The following is a 25487-nucleotide window of genomic DNA, read 5'->3' on the forward strand; positions in this document are numbered from 1 at the left end:
CCTGAACAGAAATCCTGAACCCCTTAGCTATCACCCTAGAAGACCCCCTTTCCCCTAGCCCTAGGTGATCACTAATCCACTTTCTGTCTCTATGGATTTGCCTACACTGGACATTTCATGTAAATGGAATCATACAATACAGGGTCTTTTGTGAACAGCTCCTATGACTTCGCATGTTTTCAGGTTCATCCATGACAACTCAGTGCATTCATTTTACAAGTGGGTAAATTAAGGCACAGAGAGGTTAGGTAACACCTGGTAAGTGGCAGAGGAAGAATTCACACCCAGGTGTTTTGGACCATTACACTACACTGCCTCTCGGTCACCAAAGAGCCCTCACCCAGGTCCTCAACCAACCTCAAGGGGAGAGCTATAGCGACAGCCCCGTGGTCTCATCTCTGACCCAGTCCACCTGAAGCCACTGCCCCATCTATGTCCACTCAAGCTCTGTCTCCATCAGGACCTCCTGGCTCCAGGGGACATGAAACCTTTTTACCTGCCTGTCACCTGTTCCCCATTCTCTTGGAAGCCAACGGGGCTCTGCCTCCCTTTGTGGGCCCACGTGGCTTGGGTGGAGTTGTCCCCACTCCATCAGTTTCAGGAGCAACTATGCGACCAGGGCTGGCTCATGGGAGCACAATTCCCTGGACCACAGTGATTGGTCAAGGACCAAGAATGTGACCTGACTGGAGAAAAATGAGACTAGAGGTGAGGACGGGACATGTGCCACCAATTTGAGGAAGCAAAGTTTTTTCTCTTCTTCAGAAGACAGAGGAAGAGACGCTCACCCTTCTTGTGGACACGGGTATTAGGTGATGTACAAAAGTGCTACAGCAAATCTGCTGCCATACATGAGGAGGGCCGCTGCCACTGGGGACCACTGGGAACTATTATTATTATTATTATTATTATTATTATTATTTATTATTTATACCCACAGCACCTGGTTTTCCTAGGCGGTCTCCCATTCAACTATTAACCAAGCCCGACCCTGCTTAGCTTCCGAGATCAGACATCGGGCTTGTTCAGGGTAGCATGGCCGTAGACCATGGACCGTGGCTCCACTGAGGCACGAACCCAGAACCTTCTGTGTGTAAAGCAGACGTGCTAACCTAACCGCTACACTATGGAACCATGTCCTTGGCAACCCAATTTCGACACTGTGAAAAGCAGAGGGAGGAGAGAGAGACAGAAGCCAGGTGTTTGGTTCGCTCACCGGAGGAAAATGACCTCTGGCTTTTTCTTTAGCAGAACTAATAGCTTCTCGTTAGAAGGAAAGGTGAGTCATTTAACGTCTCCTCTAAATGATATAAGGGAAGAGTGAGGATTTCACGTTCTAAAATTCTTTTAAGCACTTTGAATAATATGCTCCCTTAAAGTAGCCAAATAACTGAGATAATTCATCTTTGAATGCCCACGTTGTCTCATTTAAACACATACACACACAGCACATTAGCAAGTGAGTGCAAAAGGCGGCATCGCCACGCAATTTTTTATTGTTTCAATAAAGCCACCTGTAAAAATACGACATAAAGGCTGCTCCCCTCGGCAGAATGGGAGGTATTGCTGTCACCACTGTGTCCACCGGATAAAGACAATCAGGTCTGGAACATGTCTCCAGCTGCCACTATGCCGAATGGGCTGGAGAAATTCGGAACAAGTCATATCTTAGCAGAAAACAGCGCAGGAAAAGTGAGACAGAACAGAAACCCGGAGTCAGCCCAGGAAGGAGGATGTCAAGCTGGGAAGAGCATCTATCTGTGGCCAGATTTCAAAGGAAGCCCTTGTGGAATTAAGCCGAGTCTCAGCCAGAGACTTTCAGCCCAGTCCCACAGCGTCTGCTTCAGCGGACTGCGGGAGCAGGAGCATCTGTAATTTTTTTTTTTTAAATCTCAAGAGTTTATTCTGACATGCACGCCTAGTTAAGACTTCTAGGATTAAGCATTAGGAAATTCTGTTTAACTGGAAATGTAACAGGTTTTCAAAAAGAAAAGGAAAGAAGTATATGAAGAAAAGTTTTCAAAAAAAAGAAAAATAACCAACCCCCCTCCCCCAACATAGCAGCAATAAATACGAAGCGTTCTGAGGGAGAAGAGTTGAGACATGGTTATGACCGTGATGTTTGTCAGGCTCATGCTGGGTTTGGGGTACAGATGGACAAGAGGATTGAAAGACATCACAAAGTTGACCCCCCTTCCTCACTACATACTTTCAACCAGAAGTTTCTAGGAGTGTCATATTGAGATCGGATCATCTGTCATTACTTGTTTTGTGTCATTTTGTTCCATGTTATGAGCCCACGTAATTTTCTTTCTTAGCTTAGATTCATTTATCAAAGAATAGCTCAGGGCCTGCTAAGCTCCAGGTGCTGGGGACAGCCCTGGGCTTTGAGAAGCTCACTGCCAGGTTGGAGAGACGGTACAGCAGAAACCACGCAGTGACAGAATGCAATACCAAGGCAGGACGCTGGGGTATGCAGGGCTAGGACAGGGTGTGGGATGACATCATCTAACAGAAGAAGTTTGAAAGGGCCAGGAGCCTTCATCAGAAGGGCGGACAGCACGTGGATCTGAGAAAGGTGTGGGTGAGTAAGGTGGGCGCTGGCTTCTCCATGTGGTACTCCTAGACAGCGACTAATCGGCCTCTTCTGTGTTTTCTCCTCTTTTCTGAAAGAGAAAATGCCTCCTCCCTGATTAGGATGCTTATCAGTGGCCCAGCACAGGACACGACAGCCAGTCGAGCCCTCTGCATCTTGCCGTGTGCAAATCTCACATTCCACTCCCGTCCAGCGGCAGAGATCAGGAGGTGCGATTACTGGGGCCGGATTATCACAACACAGGGCACTCTCCCGGCCTTGCTCACCAGGCGGTGTCCCTATGACACCGTGCAAATGACTAGCCTGTCTGCAGGACTCCGGACTCTGGGGTGAGGGCGCCCTCTGGTGGCCACAGGCGGCCCCGGGAAGACCGCAACCTTCCTTGCCCTTGGTGCGCTCAGTAGCGAACCTTCCTACAGGGTCCAGGATCAAAGGACCCCTGCAGGGCTGCCATTTCCGGAGGCGATAGTGGGAGGAAGCACGTAGCACGTCCTGAAGGTGAGCGGCCTTTTAAACCCTGGAAAACGTATTCATCAGAAAAGTGCTTTGAGCTGAGGCAGGGCCAGAAAAAGGCGGTTTTGAAGAAAGGTTTCCTTCCTTCTTCTTTTGGGAAAGGTCATGTTTTCCTCCTCAAACCACAAGATCTTAAGGAAACCCCTAAAGGGGCCCTGGGTGGGAGCCCAGAGGTTTCGACACATTCTCAAGGAAGTACAGTATCTCCCACAGGGCTGAGAACCCCAAGGGGTCCCTCCTCCTGAAATTCTGTAGAAACTATGTTCAAAGGTGGCCCCCATGAAGCATTAGAGGTCCCCAAAGGCTGTTAATAACCCAAGCGTCCGCTGACAAGGGGACGGAGGAAGAAGTGGCCGCGTTTTAGTGATTAAGTTCGAGCCGCTGCAGCACCTGGCGGATTCTGTAAAGTGGGGTGAGGAGGGCCCGTGGTCGCAGGGCGGTCCTGAGTTCCCGGGTGAAGCAGTTAGAACCTACACTCAGCAGGGTGGGAGCTGACACCGCGTGGCTGTGGCTCTGCTATAAAATGAGAGTTCTGCAGCCGATTAGGAGAATGAGGTGGATCGATGCTTATCACCTTGGAAAGATGGCCACACGGGTCACTGAATGAACAAGGCGCACTGCAGCCGAGGTGCACAGTATCATTCCGCGTAGGGAACAACACAAACCCAAACGAGTACGTGTTATGGATGAAAGATTCTTTAAGAGTCTGGAAAGGTACACAATGAACTAGTAATAGCGGTTACTTCTTAGGAATAAGTTTGAAAAGGGTGTTTTTTCTTTTCTTTTTTGTATGCAATTTGTATTGTTTGATTTTGAGGCAAGCATTACTTTTGGATAGGAAAAAAGAAAAACAAATGTAGTGTCTTATGGAGCAGATAACTAACTATATCACAAAGTAAGGCAAAAGGTCGGCTTCCTGGTAATCAACAAGTGGTCTACAGGGAGACTTATCTGTGACTGTTAATACCCTTTAGCTCTGTTGGACTAGTTCGCCATGTGGATACATGCATTATTACAAAAAAAAAAGTTTTAACTTTTTAAAATAGGGCAATTTAACTTTGTATTTAGTCTAAGAAAAATGTATTGAGTTTCAGGCACTGTGCTTAGCTCTGAAGCCATGGAAACGACCAAGACAGTCTCCGCCCTCCAGGAGTTCACAGTCTAGTTCAGTGCTCCTCAAAGTTCACCGTGCTTCCTAACCACCTGGAAATGCTGCGTGATTGTTACCTACTGCTGTATAACAAATCAGCCCCAAACTGCAGCTGAAAACCACAAACATTTATTATCTAACACGGTCGCTTGAGAGGCAGGAATTCAGGAGTCATTTAGCTGGTGGTCTGGCTCTGGGTCTCTCGTGACATCGCAGTCAAGATCCTGGCTGCCGTCATCTGAAGGCCTGACTGGGGCTGGGGGATTCACTTCCACGCTGTGGCACAAACATGTCTGCTGGCACGGGGCCTCGGTTCTTGGCCATGTTACCCTCTCCACAGATTAACTGCTGGAGTGTCCTCACAACGTGGCGGCTGGCTACCCCCTCAGGCGAGGGATGATGGAGAGAAAGGTAGAAGCTGCAACGTCTTTTATGACCTAGCAGCCTTGGCAGTCACACTCCATCACGTCCACGACCTTGCTAGAAACGAGTCGTTAAGTACAGTCCGCACTCACGGCAAGGAGCATGAGGTTCCTCTGAACAGAGGGGCATCAAGGAATTTGTGGACATACTTTAAAACCACATCTTGCTAAGATGCATGTTCTGATTTAGCAGGTCTGAGGAGGAGCCCAAAGTTCTGCATTTCCAACACACGCCCAGGGGATACCACTGCTGTTGGTCCGTGGACCACACTTTGAGTAGAGAGAGAATCAAACACATGCAAAGAATGATTGCTCAGATCACGTCTTTGGAACTACTGCTTGCAAGAATAACATCCTCTGTCATCATGGCATCATCTTTGGATGGTGTCCAATTTTAAAATCACATTTCCCCTGAAAGGTCAGAGCAGTAAAGCAAGGGAAAGACAAGATCACTTTGTTAATAAACGAGGACAAGCTGTAATGAAATAAAAAACAATCAGAGGGGGATTCGGAAAATCTCTCTGGTCTTGTTCTGGAAGCTCTCAGAAGGATAAGACATCAGCCATCAATTTTGAAGGGGACGCTAAACAAACAGCAGCAAAGCTGGCTTTTAATACGGACTGCACCAAGTGTCTTCATGTGCCTAAGACTCTCGAATGCAATACTTAAAATTAGCTTTGAGACGAGAAGGCAACAAACAGCCCCAGCATCTTAGATGATCAAGGCTTCTATCGGCTCTGTTGGCTTGAAGGGCTGTACATTAAACAAAGTGTCTCCCCATTCAACAGCTGGATTGAAATTTGCTATTGAATATAACATAAAACTATAAGTCCTGTATTGTTTTATTGCTATGACTTACACACCATAAAATTCATTACTTTAAAGCGTACGATTCGGTATTTTTTTAGTGTATTCACAAAGTTGTGCAACTCTCACCATCATCTAATTCTAGAACATGCATCACCCCAAGAAGAAACTCCATATGCATTAGCAGCTGCTTCCCAGTCTCCCCATCTCCTGCAGCCCTAGGCAACCACATCTATCTGCTGTCTCTATGGATTTGCCTGTTCTGGAGATCTCATACAAATGGAGTCATACAATATGTGGCCTTGTGTCTGGCTCCCTTCACTTAGCGTAATTATTTTTTATTACTGTGGTAAAATACACATAATATCAATTTTACCATTTTTATGTGTAGAGTTCAGCAGCATTATGGGCACTGTTGTGCGATCATCACCGCCATCCAGCTCTAGAACTATTTCCCTGTTTCCACACAAAAACACTACCCGAGCATCACATTTTTAAGGTCCGTCACTCTTACTGTTCCTTTTTATGGCTGACTCTTACTCCATTGTATAGACATAACACAGTTTGGTTATCCATTCATCAGCTAATAAATGGGCCGTTTCCATTTTTTGGCTATTATGAATAATGCTGCTATGAATATTCATATACAAGTATTTGTTTGAACACACTGTTTTTACTCTTTTGGGGTTGATATCTAGGAGATGGGTTACTGCTTCATATGGTTAATTCTACGTTTAACTGTCTGAGGAACTGCCACGCTGTTTTCCAAATGGCCTGCAACATTTTACAATCCCTCTAGCGGTGTATAGGAATTCTGATCTCTCTACATCCTCTCCAAAACCCTTTTTTTTTTTTTTTTGATTTACTGTCTTTTCAATTATAGCCACCCTACTGGGTGTGAAGTGGCTTCTCATTGTGGTTTTCTCTAATGACTAATGATGTTGAGCATCTTTTTGAATGCTTATTGGCCATTTGTACATCTTCTTTGGTGACCTGTCTATTCAAATCCTTTGCCTGTTTTTAATTGGCAAAATATTTATCTTATTGTTGAGTTGTAAGAGTTCTTTACATATTCTAGATTCAAATCTCTTATCAGATATATGATTTGTAAATATTTTCTCCCATTCTGTGAGTTGTCTTTTCATTTTTGTGATAGTATTCTTCAAAGCACAAATTTATCTATTTTTTTCTTTTGTTGCATGTGCTTCTGGTATCATATCGAAGAAACCGTTGCCTAATCCACGGTCACATAGATGTACCTGTTTTCTCCGAAAAGCTTTAGTTTTAGCATTAACACTTTTAATCCATTTTGAGTTAATTTTGTATAAGCTGTGAAGTAGGGTCCACACTTATTCTTTGTATGTGGATATCCAGCCTGCATTTTTTTTTTTTTAAATCATCAGCAAGAAGCACAGAGAATGGCCTTACTTTGGTTCCTGGAGCAGCTTTTCTGTTTTCCCCCAGCTGGAAGATTGAGTTTTATAGCAAAACAATTTGTACAGCCAGGGGCCCAGGGGCCCAGGGGCCCAGCCCAGCTTGGTAGCATGTTTACAATAAGTGTCCACTGAACTGTGCTGAGAAGCACACAGAGGTCATCTTGAATTACCAGTTATGTGAAAATGACTTTTAACAAGGAAGCATTATTTCTTCATTCATTCATTCCCATCAATAACTATTTATTGAGCACCTATTATGTGTCAGTGATTAAGACAAAGATTCCTGCCCTACAGAGCTTATATTCTTACAGACAAGAAACATAACAAGTACATTATATAACACGCCAGACGGTGCTACGTGCTACGGAGGGGAAAAGGCGCAGAGGGGGTGAGGCGTGCGGCGGAGTTTGCGATTTTAAAGATGTGGTCGGCGTGGCCTCTTTTAAAAGGTGGCATCTGGGCAAGGAGCTGGTGAGGTATCTGACCATGTGGACATCTGGGAAGGCGCATTCCAGGTGGAGGGACAGCCACTGCACAGACCACAGGCAGGAAGGAGCGTGCCTGGCATTCTGAGAAACAGCAAGGCCTGTGTGGCTGGAGCAGAGTGAGGAAGCGGGAATGAGGTCAGAGAGGACCGGATTGATCACGCGGGGTCTTGTAAACAATTTCAGGGACTGTGACTTTCGGTTGGAGAGAACTGGGAAAAGACACTTGGGAGGTTCTGAGCTGAGAAGTCACGTGGTCTGAGGAGGATCACTTTGCCCGCTGCGTGGAGAATGGACTGCGGGAGGATGAGAGTAAGGCAGGAAGAATAGTTAGGAGGCTTCTAACATAATCCAGGTGGGGGTGAGGGGGGCTGGGCAGCAGGGAAGGCGGTGGAAAGGATCTGGTAGAGCCCACAGGATGGCCTGGTCACGTGGATGGGAGTGCAGCAGAGTCAGGTGTCAAAGATGATTCCAGAGATTCTGGCCTGAGAACCAGAAGGATGCAGCTGCCTTTAGCTGTGATGGGGAAGGCCACCGGGGAAGCAGGCCTAGGGGGAAGGCGAGGCAGGTTCGGCCTGGGGCAGGTGGCGCTGGAAATGCCCTTCGACTTCCAAGTGGTCACGCAGGAAGTGGGATATTTGAAAATGAGCAATCTGGGGTGGAGATGCACATGTGACGGGATCAGCCACAAGATGGAATGAGATACCAAGAAAAAGATGATGGACACACAGGGCCAAGGACCGCAGCCTGGGACCCCTGGCATCGAGACACCCAGAGCAGAGGGAGAATGGCCCAGGAGGCGGCTTTCACAGTTTTGCAGCTGCTTAGAAACACACTGGTCCCTCCCTCCCCTCCTCCCTTCTCCCCGCTTCCTTCTTCTTCCTCCTCCTTCCTTCCTTCTCATCTTCTTTTAAATGGGCACCTACAATATACCAGGGACTGGAAAAGATATTTTGCCCTCAAGAAACTCCTGGCTCATACAGAAAAGACATAAAATGCACATGGACAAAATAACATAGACACAAGGCGGTAACTGCGTGAGAACTTGGCTCTTCAGCTGCTAGCCACTACACCAGACTTGTAGCGCTACACACGCCTGTTTGTAACCTAGCACAAGAGAGTCTGGACTCTCACAGTGTCTTCGACCCTTCTCCCCATGTTTAATTTACTACTACTATTATGAGAAGACTGATTTACTTGATCGCATAAGACTAAATTCACTCTTGCTTTAGGAAAAGAGAGGATTAATCCAAACTATCCCGGTGCCCACTGTCCTTCAAAACCGAACCCTTCTGAGGCAAGTCATGCCCCGTCACGTGGTGCTGATCGAATCCAGGGTGCCTGTGGCAGGCAAGGCCTGAGGATGTGGTTCTTCACCAGAAGAAGCGTACAGACAGGAGGCTCCCAGTCCTGACTCACACTGGGACCACCGCAGAGCTGGAAACCACTCTGATCCTGGGCCCCACCGGAAATAACTCAGAATGTCTGGCTGACAATCTGACAATTGTTAAAAAGCATCCTAATGAGCAGCCAGAGAGGAGAACCACTGACCGAGCTTTTTCATAAATGATTTAAAACTTTGCAAATCATAAAAGATTTCAATAAAGTATGAAAATTTGGGTCCCTTCCGGTCCATTCTTTTGGTAACAGACCTACGGGAAATGATTATAATGCAAGTTTGCAAATAATCTACAACTCAGTCTATTCTCTGACGGAAGGAGCCCACTCTCAATCTACGATTCAAAACAGAAACAACGGCAGTCTGCCACTTACCTGACGAACTTGGCCATCCTGCTGTGTCCATAACGAACACTCTGGTGCTTTAAATTACCTTTTGTTACCAGTAAACTCAAAATTTTCTCTTAGATTCCTGTTACTTTCAAGATTCATTCTTGATATTTTAGGAAAAATTTAGCTATGGAACAAACAAGAACCAGCTTCGTTTGCTGTAATTTGCATACATCAGCCTTACAGCATAGAGTTACACAGAAAAAAATCAACATGAGAGAGTTTTATTTAAAAAAACTCTCGCAGCTTATTAACAAAATTCACATAACGATATATGCGCATAACTGCAAAACCAGCCTAAATTGGCCTTGTCCTGTTTCTAACGAGATACTAAGTTGTTTTTCAGAGGTAACAAGGTGGCAGATCACGCAGTCGGACAGTGAGACATGAGTACTAGGGAATGAATTCACTCTGCAATAACCTTTTAACATTGCTGGGTCAAAATCCACCACGGAATACATACTAAATCCGTGCCCCGGAATTCAAACATGCGACGCATGAAAAGCCGTGATCCTCAAGAGCCCGCAAACCCAGTTCTTCTCTGACGGACCTCGCATGAAGCCTTTCCTTTTCTCGAAAGCCGATGTCCTAGCATGGGCTTTTGTGCGTGCTAGGCAGCGAGCCCTTGCTCAGTAATGGTAACTGGCTATTTCCTTTCCCGCCAATGTCACTCATTAAATTACTGTCATCTTTTATAGACAGGGAAAAGTGGACATACCTTAAAATCTTTCTGATAGATATATTGCCGTGCTGCATCCAGCCTGGATAACCTTCTTCAAAACGGCATACGCTGGAGCCTGTCAGAGACAACAACAGTAAGCCGAGCAAAGAAACACGTTCTGTGTTCGCGTCTAGCTGTGAAGTACAGGCCTCGCATGGCACGGCTGGGACTTCTCTGGATAGCAAATAAGATCTAAGAAACAATTCATTTTAGTTTGGAAAAAAAAAATCTATTCAAAAGATTAGAATGCTTAAGCACTGAGTCATCTGGTTTCTCACCAAAATGGGGACAAAGCTGCTAGAAAAAAGATAAAGGAGGAAGCAAGAAACAGGATTCCCAGTTCAGGCAGGTGCCTTTGCTCGCTTTTTGTCAAAGCAGTGGACTGGTTTTCTTTCTGTGGCGGTCACTCTGAAATCTATTTTCCTGGGAACAGAAACCTTCCTCCCCTCCACCCTCCATGTAAGGTGCCCGAAGCGCCATAAGCCAACAGCAAAGGCGGGTCCTCACCAGTTCTGCATCATGTTCAAGGCCTATGTCATGGTGCTCGAGCTCTTCATCCCGAAATTTCTTAAGCACCTAGTTGAAGAAATCGAAGCAAGTCAGCATTCCAACTCTCCTGCTGTTCTGTCTTATTTTGGAGGGTAAAGCCTTATATTAGTATCTAAGACAGGGGTTGGCAAACTTTTCCTATAAAGGGCCAGAATCAATACTTTAAGTTTCACACACTGTATGGTCCCCATTGTAACTACTCAACTCTGCCACAGCAGCCATGGATATGTCGATGAATCAGTATGACTATGTTCCAACAAAACATTATTTACAGAAAAGGTGGTCGGCCACAGGCCATAGTTTACCAAACCCTGATTTAGGCCTAAAAAAATAAAATAAAATAAAATAAACAGTTCCTTTACCCACTATGGAAAGTTATTTGAGAGCACCCCTTAGTTCATTTAATTTGTAGGATCTGTGCCCACAGCATTGCTCAGGGTCTACCAATAATCTGGAATTGGAGAGAAGATAGGCCTGAGGTCAGGAGACACAGGTTCTAGTCCCAGCTCTGCCTGAGCATGTGACCAGGGCACACAGTTTCAGCTCTCTGCGCCCCAGTTGGCCCGCCTTTAAAATGAGGTGCTGACTTACATTCCCAAGGTCGCATCATCCCCTAACATTCTATTTTTCTTCTTACCAAACTGCATACGTGCCCCTTTCCCCTTTCCCAGCCCCCTCCTGGAGCAGAGTTGAATACCTGCAGAAGCTCCTCATATTTTTCAGGATCCTCCATCCAGCTTCAGCTCTCTGCGCCCTAGTTGGCCCGCCTTTAAAATGAGGTGCTGACTTACATTCCCAAGGTCGCATCATCCCCTAACATTCTATTTTTCTTCTTACCAAACTGCGTACGTGCCCCTTTCCCCTTTCCCAGCCCCCTCCCGGAGCAGAGTCGAATACCTGCAGAAGCTCCTCATATTTTTCAGGATCCTCCATCAGTGTCCTGATCTGGTTGTTGTAGTGATGCGCTATGGACTCTTCCACAGCTACAGTGCAGGCCATCGCTCCCTCCTTGCCCAGCAGGGCGGTTCCCGCACCTGGAATTGTCCAATCCAGAGCGGTAAAGGATGGGATGATACCACCGGCAGGGAGAGCATGTCAGGTCGGGCCCATCAGCCTGGGCACCATGAGCTTTGGCCTGGATATTCCCTGCTGTGTGGGCTGCCCTGTGCATTGTGGGATATTAAGCAGCGTGCCTGGCCTCTACTTACGAGATGCTGGTAGCGTCCCCAGGTGTGACACCAAAAATGTCTCTAGATGTTGCCAGGTGTCCTCAAGAGCAACCTGCCCGCGCTGAAAACCACGGTTTTAGATGGGACCAAGTCAGAGTATTAAACCCTGAATCAAACAGTAAAAATGCTATTCTCTTTTCAATGCTCTTCCTATACTGCTTATGACAAGGAGAAAGTCATCGTTTGGGGTGAGTATGACCTTGATGCTTCTATGCCATTTACTCTCCTCCCTTTTTAAGGGTGAGCAGATCTCAGGTTTAGAACCTTGGTCAGAGAACACGATCTGGCCACAGTTGAATTACTCAAGCTTTCTTGCCCCCTCTGTTGTATTTTTACTGTACCTTCTATTTATAAAACTAATTTTAAGATTCTATCTTAAATAAATTTAAGCAAAAAAAAAAAAAAATTTAAGGAAAATATTGAACAAAACGTTTTAAGTCGTGCATAGATATGAGAAACATCTTGACTTGAATGACTGCGATTTGGAAATCATAATGTGATAGGAAGATGCTGGGGAAAGGCTTTCTCTTCCATAAAGACACGTAAGCGTTCCCTCCAGGAAGCGACGTGCCCTGCCCATGAACCACGGTCCCAGCATCGGCCCCTCAGACCCGCTGCGTTTAGCTCATTTCAAAATTAGGAGCACAGAATATTAGCTATTGTGTAATTTCCTTCCAGATTGCTAGCACATAAATATCATTTACATCAAGGGAGAAAAGGCAGATGATGATCACAGTTAACACATAGTGCTTCCAGTGCCAGGCGCTGTCAAACAGCTTTATAGAGGCAGCTTATTTAAGCTGCTCGACCACTTCGTGAAGGACAAACTATATTATCCCCATTATACAGATGAAGGAAGTGAGGCACAGAGAGGTTAAGTAACTTGCCCAAGGACTCAGAGCAGGCAATTTAACTTGCGCTAAGTATCCATTACATGCCAGGCATAATATTAGCTGTTCCACACTAGCTCATTTACTCCTCACCAAAACCCAATGAGGTAGGTGTCAGCCCATTTTGCAGATATGGAAATGGAACTCAGCGGTCACATGACTTCTCCAAGGTCACACAGGTAGGAGGTCTGTATGGCTACTGAGCCCAGGCCCCTCCCTCTGCATCTCAGTATAAAGTATCTCCACTGGACTCCATGGGGGGCAGAACCACAATCTGTTGGCAACTGGTACTTTCACCTAACGTGGTGATTCTCAACCTCTTTTTCATTGTCACTCGCCCCCGTGAAGTTTTAATAGTATGGATAATACTGTGTATCTGTCTATGTACAAGATGTCTATCTCTGGTCTATACATAAAAAGAATAATATGCTTTTCATTCTCCCCTCCCCAGTATCCGATTTTCACTCTCTTGCAGACAACAGCATGTCCCTTGAGAATGTACGACCTAATGTGATTCATTACTCGAAGGCCTGTGGCTCCTCCCCCGCCCCCACCCCAGAGTCAGTAGCCCAGACTGAGACAGAAAGCAGTGCCCACCTGAATGACGGGCCCAACGCTCGACCGACCCAGGACGGCCATCTGCCCTGCGTAGATGCGGTTCGCTCCGTATTCACCTGCGTGATCCACCCGGAGTATTCGACCCACCGCCGTCTGACTGCCGCTGTCTAAGATCATTCCTGAACTGCGAAACCTGACACCGATTCTTCTTCCATAAGCTGCAATGCAAGTGTTTATTCTTCATTACTTTCAGGTAAATTGAGATGTTTCCGTTTTACAGAGAGAAGAAAGGGAAATCTTAGAACAAAGGTCACGGATGAGTTCCTTGCAGGCTGGTATGCCCATAAGTGTATTCTGTTTAACCTGCAGTGGTTTTTTTTTAACGAGTGAATTAGTTCCCAACGCTTAGAAGATTTTAGCTAACGATCTGGATTCTGGCTTCACTTGAAGTGTATCTAGACAACCTGAGCCTGTCTTCTCCCCAGGCAGTTACTGTGGCCGCTGCATCCAGATGGGCGTGGTTCTCCTGTTCACCCCTCCTGGCCCGCTTTGTTCCCAACTCTGATTGCACAGAATCTCCTAGGGAGCTTCACCACTATAGATGCTCCTCCCCAGTGGATCTCTGGGAGAGCAGCACTGATAGTTTTAAAAAGCCCCGGGCATGAATCTTCTCTGCAGCCAAGGTTGAGGACCACAGATACGTTCTCTTAAAACACCTGCGCCCATGGGCATCTGATATGGAGAACCGAGCCTCAGAACTTAGGTTTCATCACATTATGGTACATAACCAATTCAGCTGAACAACTCTTGCCTTCAAAACGTAAATTCTTCAGGACGAATATCTCTAAAAATCGCTTGATAGTAACATCTTGAATGTATTCTCTGAACCTTGTATGAAGACATCCCAAAAGTGTTTTCCTTAAGAGAAGGGTTTTGTAATGTGTTTAAGTGTGCACGGTGTTATCGCCCCATTTTGTAGATGTGGAAGTGGAGAGCCAGAGAGACCATTTAGTTTGCAATGTGAACTTTGAAATGTATTGGTATCTTCCTGAGATGTGTTCCAAGGCTCTCATATATGACTCTTATGTCTCCAATAGATATTTCTTTTCATTTAGGCTAACTTCAATACCTAGGAAAATGTGCGGAAAAATTTAATTTGGGTACAACTGTACTTTTTTCGTTAAAAAAGCTTGAGTGCTTTGGTCATATGGTGATGGGGTGGGCCTGGTGGAATTTGGGGTGGCTCTGCATTGGAACTTTTTGGCCACATGGAATTTTAAATACCTCACTCTAAGCAAAGGAGCATGGACGTGGAGGTCTGGAGCATGGTGACCTTGCTTTGACCTATTCTGCACAACCTACTCCATCTCACTGAGCATATTTGACTCAAGAAACTGTACAGAGCCCAGGAACTAGACACCAAGAACTGAATGGAGTCCAAGTTCTGCCAAGTGTAATGTACCACTCAGTTCTGTGCCTTCAGACAATGGGTCACCGTGGTCCGTGGCCATGTTTTTATGTGGAGAACAATTTGAGATGTTTGATAAAGTCAAGGTAGCCTGTCACAGGTTTTTGCCTCCAAGGACTGCTGCTGCCATCAATCTGACCTCCTTGCAGAAAGGTGGGGCCCAGAAATTGAAACTGAAAATGATGAGCTGGCTCTATTTCTCAAAATAATCTTGTTTGCTTGTTCTCTCATCTGTTACTCCCACTCAAAAATATGTTTATGGAAAAAACTTTAAAGACAATCCAGTACTCATCTCTTAAAATCCATTTACTGAAAAATAGCAAGGGGCTGAGTACACAAGATGAGTTCAAACACACAGCTGACTTTTGATGTAGGATTCTATTTATAATAAAAACATACTAGGCTGTTTCCTGGCACTGCAACGCCTTTTCAGATTCAGGCACCTAATAAATGATTTGGCGGGGTGGGGGCAGGGGATACGAAGGATTGGGTATCATATTTGTCATTTCTATCTTTTCACAATCTCTGTAAGGTGCCTTTAATTAAAGCATGGCTGGACCATAGGAAAGGCACAGAGCTAGTGTCAGAAAATACATGTTCTGTCTCAAACACTAACCCTGGACAAATCAAACTTGCCATTTCTTACATATGAGATTGGTAATAATCCATTTTTTTCCTTTTCAAGAGAAAATATACCCAAAAAAACCCAAAACCCTTTTTATTGAGTTATGAAGACAAATGATATAGGAATCAAAGCAACTTTACAAATGAAAAAAGAATGATTCCTATTCTGTTATATTCATTGGCTCAACAAAGGAGCATTAAAATTCATTTTCAACAATCCTGAATTTTGCCTGCACTGTCAGTCTGAAATAAAATTGAGAAAAAATAACTTGAGATCCAGTGCTAGAAGCTCTCAAAAGCATCATTTCACATTCGTGTTTTCCCAAAGTGTGAAACACATACATACCAGTGGTGATACCTAGAAGATTTTAAGTTGTACACAGGAAGATCTTATGTGCCTTACAGGCGTTACAAAACACCCATGTAGTAAGTTATCCTCTTTCAATTCTCTTCCAATCCTTTTGATTTCCTCAAGGAGACTGCCTCAGTTTGCAGCTGACTTTATGTGAAGACCTTCCTAACATTTGCTAATCTCTTTTTGACAGAAAGAAATATGATCTTAGGATCAAGCCTTGATAGGCAACGATATCTATTTACAATTTAATAACTGTGTTTTCAGCATATTTATTTTTTACGGTTACTCTATTTGGGGCAGGTGATACTGCTCTTCTGTTTACCATCAGGGTTTAATTTCCCTGAATTATTTACCTTAAAAATGTAACGCGGTTATAAAAAAAAAACATATTTAATAATCAGAAGTACAAATAGTGTTGCTATAAGGCAGAGTCCCGAAGACAGTACACAAACTATTTCACTTTGAGAAAACGACCTCACAATTTTCTGAGGCAGCTCAGACGAAACAAGGAAGGAGCCCAAGTCCTCCTACTCCAGATTCGACGTTCTTGCCTCTGCCGTGGTGCTTCTCGAACTTTCTAGTGCATACGGATCATTCCAAGAGCTTGTTAAAATACTACAGATAGAGCGACCCAGTAGGTCAGGGGAGTGACCTCAGAATCTGCATTTCTAACAAGTTAGGGGACAGGAATGGCGGGAAGCAGATGCTGCTGGTCGCATGACTACACTTTGCTTGGCAAGGCCCTGAGCGATGGCAACGATGACACACACGCCCCTGGGACACTGAACTTTCAAAGTCGCCAACTGTCCTCAGCCCAGAATGCAGACCGCACCTGCGGTGACGTCACGGCACAGGTGTGCAGTTCCCCAACGTGCCAACCTTCTGCGGCCGCCCCAGAGCGTCACTGAGGAAAACCACCCCCTTCCCAGACGAATCGCACCCCCGCGCGCACTACAGGCCCCACCCCGCCGCCAGCGCCCCCGGGTTTCCAGCCACAAGTTGCGCTCCGTCGCAGCCCTGTGACGTATGTAAACGCGTCCCCCGTGACCTCTCCGGTCCAAACCCGTGGCGAAAATTCCCTGACTAGCCGGCTCAGCGCAGGATGGCGGCTCCTTTACCTGAGAGGGTCCGCGGGCCGCCGCAGGTGCGCACCGGCCACAGGGAGCGAGACGCCACCGCCCGGGCGCAGCTCATTGCCGCGACAACAGAGCAACCACGCTCGTGAGAGAAGCCGGCCAAGCGCGCCCTTGCGGCTGACTGATGACGCACGGCTTACGTAAGCAGGACGCTACCCGTATTTGCATTGGCGGAAACGTCCCTAGACCCCCTGCTTCCATTCGATTGGTTGGACACGGCAAATGCAAAGATTCTATTGGATGCGGTCGCTATCAATCACTCAGAAGTTCGACAGCGGTGAACGAGACTTGGGTTGCCATGGAGATGAGAACGCTAACTTGTTCTTTCAAAGATCCCGACAAGGTAAAGATTTCTTCACCTAATTTCCTGGGAAAGAGGACTATGAAGAAATTATTTATTGGCATAACCACCTTCTGCTTTAGCAACGTGGAAGATTTTTTTCTCTATGTGTATCCCACATCCACTTTAAAATAGAAGAAATTACATGCTGAAATAAAGTTTACCAAGTGACCAATAGTGTTATCTCTAGGTATTGGGCTGACAGATGACTTAAAATTCCTTTCTAGTTCTTTTCTCTGTGTTCAGGTTTCCTACAGATAACGTGTATTATTTTTTCTGTCCATTTCACTGTTGCTGTGTGCTTATATCGGTGCAAATTGGTTTCTTGGGGGATGGTGTGGGGAGATTTAGCAACATATATCATACTTTTAAAAGTGCATAACCAATGTGTCAATGTAGATTCATCACTTGTAACAAACGTACCACTCTGGTAGGGATTTTGATAAAGGGGGGAGGTCTGTGTATATGTGGGGTAGGAGTTATGGGAAATCCTTGTACCTTCCTCTCAATTTTGCTATGAATCTAACACTGCTCTAAAAATGAAGTGTTAAGGAAATTTTTTTTTTGTTAGAAATGTTTTAAAAATGTATATCCGCTGATATAGCAATCCTACTTCTAGGGATCTATCCAATGGAAATAATTTTTCAAATGTGTAAAGTGTGTATGTGAGGGCAAAAACAATCAAAGCTGCATACTTGGAAATGATATATAACAAAACGTTTAGTACTGGTAACTTCAGAGGTTGGAATTATGAGAAGGGGCTTTCATTTTCTACTTTACACTCTTTGATTTTATATACGCACACATATACACATATATGTCTTTTATCTAAGTTACTATAAAACATTTAGGATATACTGCTATTGTAAAATGAAGTTGCTATTTTCAAATTAATACTCTGCAATAATTTAAAATTATGAACTACTGTATAGCTTTTTAAACCCAAATACTTAGTGAAAGTGAGGGTGATATAAGTTTCATGTATGTCTCCCCGAAAGTGTAAATCTGGCTCTCAAAAGCCTTAAAATGTTCTAAACCTTTGCTGTAATTTTACTTCTAGGTCTCCGTCTCTAAGAAAAAAAATGTTGACAAAGATTTATGGATGTCCCAGTTATTTATTATCAGGAAAATTTGGAAAGAAAATGTTAAGCAGCACAGGAATGTTTAAAAAGATTCATCTGTATGATATTATGTAGCCCACTGACATGTTTATAAAGAACTTTTGATAACAGAAGAAAACACTGATGTTAAGTGAAAAATGAGAATATCAACATTCTTTTTCTTCTCATCCTCCCTCCCTCCGCCTGTACTTCCTATCTTAAAAGGAATTTTTCCAAGATTAACAGTGGCTGCCAACAAATGTTTATACAATTTTTGCCTTTTTTCTCTGTAGTTTTCAATATTCTCCACCTTTTCTATAACAAGTATTTTTATAACGAAAACAATTACAAAAACACGAAGCCTATTTTCCCCTAATTCAGTCCTCAGAAATAAAAGTGAATATATATCTTGTTTTTCCGTTTAAGGATACGTGAACTTTATCCCAGAAAGGTGAAGACACCTTTACAAAATTACACAAGTAAGCAAGTTCCATGTCCCACGCACATCCCGTGTGCCGGAAAGAAAATACTGCAAATGGAATTTACTAGTAAAGCCATACGCTATATAAAAAAGATACATTCAGAAGTTCTTTCTTCTTAGTAATCAGATCTTACGGTGCCACCCTATCAAAATTAATTCCTTTCTTCTTCAATACTTACCCAAGTAGTTAGCCACAATTAGATATGTAGCTGCAGGAATTTACTTTGCCAACTTCAGAGTTAATGCAAACTAAAGACTCACCTAACTGGATTCTTCTCTTTTTCTGGATGAGAATATTTCGTGATTACAAGAATGTGCAGGGCTGCCTTGATAAAGGACAAGAGCCTATAGCAGAATAAGGCAGAGCAGAGAAATAGAAAAATGCTCTCAGGGACTTTTAAAATCCCAGCTCCCACTGTTTTTAAGGGATAGAGTGGTGGGGGGTGGGGGTGGGGCTGAAAACTAAATACCCAGCAATGAGCAAGTCCTTATGGACGTATACATCGATATGATGGAATTCTATATAGCCATTAAAAAGAATGTGGTGGCTACTTATATGGAGTGATCTTCAAAATGTTATTAAGGAGAATAAAAGGGAGAAGCTCAGAAGTATATATTTCACACATACATATCTGCTCGAATATGTATTATAATTTTCTGGGAGAACAAAACAGACATCATTAGCAGTGGTTCCCTCTGCAAGGAAAGGATGGGGAGTGTTGGAAATAATTTTATGTCTTTTAGGTTTAAAACACACATATACACCCCTCGGCTTTAACAGAGCCAAGGAGTCTTAAAAGCACTTATCTGATGATTTCCTATAATTAAACACTTGCTTCGTCTCTGATTCTAGGAAAAGGCCAAGAGCAACTCTACAAATTGTTTTCCATGATCACATAACTGCTGACAAGAAACCTCTGCGAATTCAAATATACGCAATCACGTTGAAAAACCAAGACTGTTTAATCAGTAGTTTTAATGCACATTGGTTATTGAGCTGCACTTTATCCATTATACAGACATCACTTGAAGTTGTTAAAGGTATCAAAATATATTAAAACGTTCAAGAGGTATGCAAATTAGCAGCACTTAACTAAAACAAATAAATTAGCATATTTCAGTATCAGTTTTATAATAGGGAAGAAAATAGCTTCCATCTCTGACACACACACATACACACACACGCACACACGCACACAAAGAAAATGTTACTGCCCTCGGAAGCATGGTGAAGGCGAGAACATTATATATATAAATACACTAGGGAGAAATGCCAGCAATTAGAATGTTTTCAAAGTGAGGGCGGAATGAACGTTTGTTTACTCAAAATTCCATGATGCTAGTTATTAGACTTAGAAAGTCATAAACCTTAACAAGCCAGGAAAAGCTTGAAAAGCTCATTGGTCTCACAGGCACAAAAACATCCCTTGTTAATGCCGACTTTGTGCCTGACAAGGGACAAGTGTACAGAAATGTATAAGCTACGGTAAGCTTGCTTTGCTCCTCAGAGCAAAGAGGCAATCATTTCTGAGTAATGGGGGATCGAGAGGGTGGGAAACGCTCTTAACAGCAGTGGCTTTCTAAAACCTGCACCCAGCCTGAAAATTCCACAGTTCCCCAGGAAAGGTTTAGAGCCATTGCAAAGAAAGAAGCCTCAAACGGTCCATAACAAAACTAAAGTACTTTGAAAAAAGATTCTGAAGATATAAAAATGAAAACCGATTCCATTAAATAATAACTTAGGCTTATATTAAAAGGTTCAGAGCGATCGATTTTGATGAGCTTATGATGAGGTATTTATTTCATACAGTTTTTACTGTAATGAAAATCTTGAGCCACTCTGCATGTTTGGTAACATAAAAGCACGTGCATTTAAAATTTTAAGCACAAGAAAACCAATGATAGCCCTTAAAAAGTATGGATATGTGTAGTTAAGAAACCAGTATTCTAGTTTGGTACACTGGCACAGGCTGGCTTGATTAACAGGCAGAGAGCTGCAGCCCACATCCCCCAAACACTTAAGCACATACAAACACAACTCAAATAAACACTCAACAGCCCTTTCCAGCTTGGCTCTGAAATGAGAGTGTCCTTCAGAAATAGAGACCTCGGTGCAGGAAGGCAAGTGGCATTTGGAAGAGTGAAAGACAAACTTTGTCTGCTTCTTAATTTTGACGGCACAGGGCCCTCCGCCAAGCCTCTGAACTCAGCGCTGGGAGGGAACTGAAGGCTTGCGGATACCCGGCCCCTCTAAGGCAGCTTTCCCCTGAATATAAGGTAGCAGCAAAATGCCCAGAAGCTAAGAAATCAACGCTGCCTTCCTAAGCAATCCCCCATCTCATAAGGCTTATTGCTAGGGCATTCCGAGACTCGTACTCACAAGGCAGTAATGGCTTTGTTCACATATCACTGCCATGTTGTTTAAATTACATAACTGCCCTCCTCCACGTTCCCACCATCTGTTCCAAAAATCGTGATTCAAAGCTTTCTCTTCATTAAAAAAAAAAAAAGTCAGGTCTCATTTTAAGTCTACAGAACCATTCAAACGGGTCACTACTTCTTAAGGTACACTTCTCAGCCGAAACCTAGAACCTGGTTTAAAAGAACTATCTGGCAGGATGGCCCACAGTTTAAAAGACAGCACATAGACGCTTTTACAAATATAAGAGGTCTCTCTTCCTCCATTTTTTGGTATAAAAGCTTCATAAGTCAGTTTTTTTTGGTAGAGTCACTGAGCGGCTGGTCAACAGGCAAAGTTGTGATTTTGAACCTGCTTTTCTAAGTCACTAAAGCCTTAAGCAGGGACTGGGTTATGTAAACTCGGCCACTGGAGCTGCATATCTAGAGCCACCTGATTCAAGAAAGGCCCGAACTCCAGAAAAATACTTTTTTTAAAATTTCGCTCAAAACCCAGCAGGTGTGCTTTGCAGCCTCGGCAGGTCAGTGAGTCAGCTTATAAGTAACACACGGCAACGTCTTCACCATCGGTCTGGTCAGTTCCTCGTCTCCCTCTGGGCTTCTGTTAGTTTCTGGATTAGATAACGCTTGTCACGACTTTCCTAAAAAATGAAATCGGTTCAAGAACACATTCAATATATTTGGGAACAAATATCATTATTTAGCATGAATTCAACCTAGTAAGTTACCTATGGGGCTGGAGGCTAAGGACCCTGAACACTGGACTATTGTAATGGCCTCCGAACCAGCCAATCATCTTTTAAAGACACACGTAAGACTTCTACTTAATAACCTCCCAGTGGCTTCCTATCACACTCAGAACTTCACCCAAACGTCTGACCAGAGTCCCCGGGCCATGTTGTGACTCTGGCTGCTATTCCAGCATGGCGTCATCTTGCCTCTCCAGCCACACCATCCTTCCCCCCAGTCCCCAGGAGTGCCAGGCTCAGTCCCCCGCTGTACCCTCTGCCTGCTTCTCTCTCCCCCAAGGCCTCCCATAATCGGCTCCTTCTCGTCGTTCAAGTCTCAGCTGTCCAGTGTCACTTCCTCTAAGAGGCCTTCCATGGCCACCCTCTGCAGCAGCAGACAGCCCGCTCGTCTACCTGCCTTTTTCTACTGTCTTTAAAGCCATTGTCGCTATCAGAATTTATCTTCTTTCTTCAACTATTTAATCATCTTGTCTCCCTTCCTCACCACTGTACCCCCTCACAGTATGAGGCACAGAGAGTGTTCGACATATACATTGAAGGAATGAATGAGGCGGTGAATGAATGAAGTTAAAGGAGGCCCGGCCCAAAGGCAGAGTTTTAGGGGGCACGGCAGCATCCCTGGGAAAAGTACCACTTTCTGTTATGCGTCCTGGGTAAATGTCCCCAGCCATGACCCCCTGGACCTGTGTCCTTCCTTACCAGGGACAGCTGCTCTCGGAGCTGATCAACGACCCGCTTGTGTGCTCCGGCCAGGGCGATGAAATAGAACATAATGAGGCTGTAACACAAGGTGGAGAGGTCACGAGGGAGTCCGTGCCATTTGGAGGACACGAGAAAAACAACCCGACACATTTCGCCTGGAACGATTTTACTTTTGCTAGAAAAGGAAAATAAAACCCATACGTCTCACAAGCAGAGGGCATCAGAAACGGCCAGAGGGGCTCTATTTGGTGGTGGCAGCAGAGACTGACTCATGTCTTGCTTTTTTAAGTTAATATGAAAAAATCGCTGATGTTCTCCCCGGCACATGCAACATAACTTAACAAGAAAAGGAGATAGTCCAGAAAGTCAGCTCAGCATGGCATGAACCGGCTATGGATGATCACTGTGGGATCGCTCTGGCTTCAGTTTTCCCATCTGTAAAATGGGGATAATAATATAGCAAAACCCAGTGGTAACAACTCTGAGTGAAAGCAATCGGCAATTGGCTTCTGGTTTCTGTGCAGCCTCAGATCTCGAATGGGGGCGGTCCAAGTTATTAACTTTGGGGAGCGGGGCAAGTGGAGTGGAGGGCAAACCCCCAGGAAAACAGCAGCCATGAAAAGGAGGTGATTTCCTGTCCGACCTCGCCAGACAGGGCTGAGGAAATGAGGGCCACTGGCAACACTGATGAAAACGATACGCTTTTCGAAGTCCCCATGGCCAAGGACAAGAATGCTTCCTAAAGGTGGGTGAGTGGGCACATTCACAGTACAGGGGGAAAAAAAACTAGAATCCGTGAATAATGAGGATTAACTGTAATTAGAATAATGTCTAGCACACAGTAAACCCCCAGAGCACATTTTTTTTTCAGGCGAGGCAACCTTTGGTTGACCTCACAGATTGCAAGGACCTTGCCAGCTTATAATCTCTTACTTTTTATTTTTTATGCCTACAGCACCTGGTCTTCCTAGGTGGTCTCCCATCCAAGTACTAACCAAGCCCGACCCTGCTTAGCTTCCGAGATCAGACGGGATTGGGCTTGTTCAAGCTGGCATGACTGTAGACCTCAGTTGCACATTCTAAAGTCATTCTAAGGTGATTAGAATGACTTGAACACTCAGCGTGAATCACTGTACAGCAAAGACCCCTGTCATCCTCGCATATAACACTTGTCATTTCCTGAGTCTTCAATGGCCAGGTTCTCTGCTGAGCACTTTACAGGTATTGCCATGTTCCCTCCTCCTTACAACCTTAAGAGGCATGGGCTGTTCCCTATCCCCATTTTCCAGGTAAAGAAACTGAAGCCTAGAAAGGATATGTGATGACCTAAGGTTACACAACTTATTAATGGTAGGGCCGGGGGTTCAAGCGCATCCTTCCAACTTCATAATCTTCTCTCCGCCCAGTAATCAGTTCCTTTTTCGAAGAGCAAGTGATTTCATGAATAATCGGTAATATGAGTAAATAGGACTCTATTATTGGGTTTTTATAAGTCAGGCACTGAGCAAAGTGCCTTATAGGTGCGGTCTTACTGAACCTGCTCAATGACCTTCTGAAAGAATAACTATCATTGTGCCCGTTTTCGAGATGGGCAAGTGAGGCTCAGAGAGGCTCAGTAACATATTAAGTACAGCACTTGAGCTCCCATCTCCCCGTGGCCAGGAACCCATGGGCCTCAGTGGGAAATACTCGCAGGGGCCAGGTGGTTCTCGCTCACCAGATGATCATGAAGAAAGGCACTGCGAAGGCTTCCGACGTGATGCCATGGACCACAGACTGCAGTGAGCCAGGGAAGGTGCTCACCGTCTTGGGGACCACCTCCCAGGTAGTGTTGAAGTTGGTGAATGGCCCACAGGCTTTCGAGGAAGGGATGCTGCCAGGACATGGACCAAGTAGCTCAGGTGAGGCATGCGCACAGGCTGAGTGTCCCTCCTCTGCACTCCCCCACAGGTCTTTGTTACAGGGACCTGCAAAGAACCACCTGACCTCATGGCTTTCTAGAATATTCTGGGAAAAAAAATGCTGAAATTTCATCAAGTCTCGAGACTTTATTTCCAGTTTATAGAAAATTCAGGACAGAAGAACAAGTTAAATGACACCATGAGAAAATCAGATGAATCTAGAATGTGGGGATTCGATTCTTCGGTATCTTAACTTAGAGGTGCAGAAATGGGCCTGGGCTCTTTGAAGAATCAAACATTAAAAGATTAAAAAGACATAACAATCAAATGCAATGGGTAAACCTTGAAAGATCCTCATTTTTAAAATAAAGCTATAAATGACTGTTGGGGGACAATGGGAGAAATTTGAAAATGACAAGAATATGATGTACTAATTTCCTCGGGTGTGATAATGTTACTGCAGATGCATAAGGAGAATGTTCTTATTTTTAGGAGCTGCATGCTCAAGGATTTAGGGATGAACATCATGGTGCCTATTACATTGTGGTCATTACTTCAACTCCTTATAGATTTGAAAATTTTCAAAATAAAAAGTAGAGAAAAAATAAATAAAATTACAATGGAAAAATTTGTTAATTTAGCCCTACAAAGAACTGCCTATATTCACATCACAAAGTTCTGTGTATAAGATTTTCCATTGCAACCATGTTTTTACAGATAAAAATAAATTGCTGAAAACAACCTCAATGTTGCTTAAGAAAATGCAGGAACAATTTATTATCCCTTCACACAACGGAATACTAAAGAATCACAGATACACAGGGACATATAGATGTGACTGTCTCTTAGAAAAATTAAGTACGTAGTTAGGAAATGGGATTGGAAAATGAATTTCTACTGTATACTCTTTTATACTTTCTAGATTTTTGTGCCAGGTACATGAACTTATATTTTAAAAAATAAGGGCTGAAAAACTTTTAAAGAATGAGAGGAATGAGAGTCCTATATGTGCTACCATGGAGAAGGGCACAATATAAAAATAAAAATTGAGAAAGCTGCCAAACATTAT

At 44.2% G+C, this 25487-nt stretch overlaps 2 protein-coding genes and 1 pseudogene across 2 annotated transcripts in view; all 3 read right to left on the bottom strand.

Moving 5' to 3' along the window:
• Positions 1-4372: 4372 nt before the first annotated feature.
• On the bottom strand, positions 4373-16916 carry COQ7 (coenzyme Q7, hydroxylase). Its single transcript, XM_006910917.3, is given in 7 exon segments — positions 4373-5092; positions 9916-9994; positions 10426-10494; positions 11365-11630; positions 12743-12749; positions 13184-13362; positions 16710-16916. Coding segments are annotated over 6 exon segments (675 nt in total). The 5' UTR covers positions 16786-16916; the 3' UTR covers positions 4373-5092; position 9916.
• A 2730-nt stretch (positions 16917-19646) lies between these two features.
• TMC7 (transmembrane channel like 7) overlaps positions 19647-25487 on the bottom strand; it is a 31342-nt gene continuing 25501 nt past the window's right edge. Inside the window, 3 exon segments of the mRNA XM_006927005.3 lie at positions 19647-21707; positions 22515-22593; positions 24235-24390. Coding sequence (XP_006927067.1) covers positions 21642-21707; positions 22515-22593; positions 24235-24390 — 301 coding nt within the window. The 3' untranslated portion in view covers positions 19647-21641.
• On the bottom strand, positions 23464-23582 carry LOC112479149 (annotated as a pseudogene).

Source organism: Pteropus alecto, unplaced genomic scaffold (genome assembly GCF_000325575.1).
Source record: "Pteropus alecto unplaced genomic scaffold, ASM32557v1 scaffold34, whole genome shotgun sequence".
Taxonomy (NCBI): Eukaryota; Metazoa; Chordata; class Mammalia; order Chiroptera; family Pteropodidae; genus Pteropus; species Pteropus alecto.